Raw genomic sequence first — 4,050 nt, forward strand, 5'->3', positions numbered from 1 at the left:
GTCACTCGTCGACGAGGTAGTTTGCAAGAGGGTGTCATAGAATTGGTCTTTCAGACCATCTGGTAGCCCCGGTTGAGGTGCATAGGCGGAGATGACAGTAGCTAATCTATGATGAAGCACTAGTCTGATCTTAAGTACTCTGTCACTTACTCTAACGACCTCGATTACCTTATCCACCCATTTCTCCGCTAGAAGTATTCCTACGCCCCCGACCCCGTCAGTGTTCCCTGCCCAGAAAATCTTGTACCTGTGTTCTTTGCCTGTGAGGAACCTCGCAGAACCTCCTCTCCATCTTACTTCCTGGATGCAGCACATATCTACGCGTCTCCGTTCAAGCATCTCAACAATTTCACCAGGTGGTTTTGTGATTTTGGTGATATGATTGTTTATTTTTAGAATGACATTGTAGAGTCATTGTTTAACATCCGCTTTCCATGCTGGCATGGGTTGGATGGTTTAACTGAGAACTGACAAGCCGAGAGGCTGCATTAGGCAACAATGTGATCTGGCAGGGTTTCTACAGCTGGATGCCCTTCCTAACGCCAACCACTCCATGAGTGTGGTGGGCCAGTTTGAACATAAAACAGATAGAATATTTAGACCAGGTATGGCAAGTTTAAAAACTAATGGGTTAATCCAGTTCTTGGAATATAAATCAACACAAAATTTTGATGGAAGCTCTTAATTTAGATCACTTTAATTCTTTAGTATTCAAACCAGCCATGTTCAGCCCAAATATTCTATTTGTTTTACGTTCACACTGGCCAGACGCAGCCTCTCACACCTACTCTACAATGTCCTTCTAAAAATAAGCTATCACATCTTAAAAATCTCAAAGCTATGAGATAATACATGATTAATTCAAACCAATGGGAAGAAATAAGCATTACATTTGACAGAGAAATCTGAATGCTAAAGAGTTAAACATTTTGTTTATTATTTCCATTGAAATTCATTGTCTTAATTTCAATTAATTTTGAAAATAAAGAATTGAATGAATTACCTTCCACAGCTAATTTTTTAAATATTGTTTAGCCTGAAATTTTGATGGAAGATTTTAATTTTGCTCACTTTATTGTAAAACAAAGAATTTGTATGAAAGAGCCAAGGGCAGTCTCAGGTGGATTGGTGCCAAGATGGTTAATGTCTCCTGTGAAACCTTAAATGTTTTTTTTTTTTCTGTGACAGGTCCCTAAAGAAGGTTATTAATATGGAATACAAAGATGCAGAAACCAATCCAACGGCATTGATGCATTTTAAATCTATCCGTGAAGCAAAGATGGCCCTGCGTAAACTAGACAATTCACAATTCAGAGGTAATATACATTGTCTTTTTGGGTCATTTCTAAAAATGTGTGTGTGTAGTATCATCATCATCACCAAAATATGCACTAAGGTTAGTAAACTCCATGTGACACATATAAACTTGGAAGAAGTCGACAGTAAAATGATGATGATGATGGTGGTGGTGGTGATTATTATTATTAAAACTGTTCCTTTCTAATAATAAGATTTATTGTCCAAAAGCAAAAAAATATTTGTCTTAATGAAAAATGAATCTCAGATAATTAATGTGATGCAAATTAAAACCTCACATCAGTGGTTCCCAACCTGTAGTCTGCAGACCCCTAATGGTCTGCAAAATTGTACTGAAACTAAATTCAAAATTTCCTGTATATATACACACACATAAGGATAAGCATATCAAAAGGGGTTCATGGGAAAACTCATTTAAATATAAGGGGTCCTTGGTACATTATTTACATTTGACAGATATTTGTCCTCATCTTGTTTGTTGTTAACATATTTCGGTTGATATACCCCCCAGCCTTCATCAGGTGTCTTGGGGAAATTTTAAACCTGGGTTCTCATTCGTAAGGTATTTTTTCGATGTTATTATTATTATTCAGGTCACTGCCTGGAATTGAACTTAGAATCTTGGGGTTAGCCCGCGCTCTTAACCACTGCGCCATATGCCCATGTATCAGTGTTACCAACTTGCTCTCTTCCTATGGGCATATGGTGTAATGGTTAAGAGCACGGGCTACTAACCTGCAGAGTCCGAGTTCAATTCTAGGCAGTGACGTGAATAATAATAATAATAATGTAAAGAATAAAAAGTTTAGAATGGTACAACAATAAACTATAATACAAAAAATGGACTATATACCTGTTGTAATTTAGTTATCCATAGTCCGATGATATTTCGGAATACAATTCCTTCTTCAGATATTCTTAGATGGTGTCGCTGCTATAATCGGTTTTCCAACGGCTTTCTTTTCTTTTTTTTTAATAATGATAATAATAACATAAAAAAATACTTTAGAAATGAGAACCCAGTTTCGAAATTTCCCCATGACACCGGAAGAAGGCTGGAGGGTATATCAGCCGAAACGTTGTGTTAACAACAAACAAGATGAGGACAAATATCCGTCAAATGCAAATAATGTAAATAATGTACTTCCTCATCTCTTAAATATAGAACTTGGTCCTTGGTAGTAAAAATGTTGGGAACTGCTGCCTCACATCAAAATTTTGTGTTAACTCAAAATGCCGTCATAATAATGACAGTTATTTTACTAAATTCTTCATTATTTTCAAAATTATTTGAAACAAACACAGTATATATATATATATATACACACACACACACATATATATATATATATATCAACAGAAATATGGTAAACAAAAGGATTAATTAATTTTGTCTATATTTGTAATTTTTCTTTCCAGGTGTGACTTTAAAGGCAATACAACAATGTAACGATGCTGCTTACATGCCTCGGAAAGTTCTCAAGATGCGACGCCTCATAGTTAGGAACCTGTCTTTCAAAGTATGTTTATTCACAGAAATTTGACCCCCTCCACTGTTTAGTATATACTATAGGTGCCGGCTTAGATGTGCAATGGCCCAGTGGTTAGGGCAGCGGACTCGCGGTCGGAGGATCGCAGTTTCGATTCCCAGACCGGGCGTTGTGTGTGTTTATTGAGCGAAAACCGAAAGCTCCACGAGGCTCCGGCAAGGGGTGGTGGCAACCCCTGTTGTACTCTTTCACCCCCAACTTTCTCTCACTCTTTCTTCCTGTTTCTTGAGTAACGCTGCGATGGACTGGCGTCCCGTCCAGCTGGGTGGGGGGGGAACACCTACGCCATAGAAACCGGGAAACCGGGCCCATGAGCCTGACTAGGCTTTGAAAAAGGGCGGGAAAAGAAAATAGGTGCTGGCATGGCTGTGTGGTAAGACGCTTGGTTCCCAACCGCATGCTTTCGGGTTCAGTCTCACTGAAGTGTCTTCTGCTATAGCCTTGGGCCGACCAAAACTTTGTGAGTGATGTGTGTATGTATGTGTTTGAGTCCCCCACCGCCATAGCTTGACAACTGATATTGATGTATTTACGCCCTGTGAATTAGTGGTTCAGCAAAACAGACCAATAAAATAAGTCCCGTGGTCGATTTGTTCGACCAAATGCAGTGCTCCAGGATGGCCACAGTCAAATAACTGAAACAAATAAAAGAATATTGTTCTTATTGAATTCACATCCCACCAAGGTTAACTCTGCTTTCCTTTCAGAGTTAATATAATTAAGTACCTGTTTTATACTGGGGTCCAGTGTAACCAACTTGCCCTCTTCCCACTAAATTGGTGGCGCAATGTCAGGATTTGGAACAATTATTATTAAGGCAGTGCACTGGCAAAATCGTTAGCATTTCAGACAAAATGCCTAGTGGTGTCTCATCCGCCTTAGTTCTAAGTTCAAATTCCAGTGAAGTCGATTTTTGCCTTTCACCCTTTAAGGGTCAATAAAATACATACCAATTGAGCACTGGGGTCAGTGATGTTACTGCCCCAAGATTTCAGGTCCTGTGTCTATAGCTGAAAGGATTATTACCTCCTCCTTAGCAAAGGCAGAGGTATTGTTTTCAGTTGTGTTTGTTTGTTTGTTTGTGGACAAGATATCTCAAGAACTGCTGGATGGATTCGGATGAAACTTTCAGAGATGTTTGACCCCATGACTTGCACAAACTGATTAGATTTTGGGATCGATC

At 38.8% G+C, this 4,050-nt stretch overlaps 1 protein-coding gene across 1 annotated transcript in view; it reads left to right on the forward strand.

The window, feature by feature from the left end:
* The window catches only part of LOC106867243 (RNA-binding protein 28), a 27,108-nt gene that overhangs the window by 10,382 nt on the left and 12,676 nt on the right, over positions 1-4,050 (forward strand). The window contains exons 5-6 of the mRNA XM_014912056.2: positions 1,189-1,316; positions 2,737-2,841. Of these exons, the coding sequence (XP_014767542.1) occupies positions 1,189-1,316; positions 2,737-2,841 (233 nt within the window). The remainder of the gene's footprint in view (positions 1-1,188; positions 1,317-2,736; positions 2,842-4,050) is intronic.

The sequence above is a fragment of the Octopus bimaculoides genome, chromosome 2 (assembly GCF_001194135.2).
Source record: "Octopus bimaculoides isolate UCB-OBI-ISO-001 chromosome 2, ASM119413v2, whole genome shotgun sequence".
In the NCBI taxonomy this organism is placed as follows: Eukaryota; Metazoa; Mollusca; class Cephalopoda; order Octopoda; family Octopodidae; genus Octopus; species Octopus bimaculoides.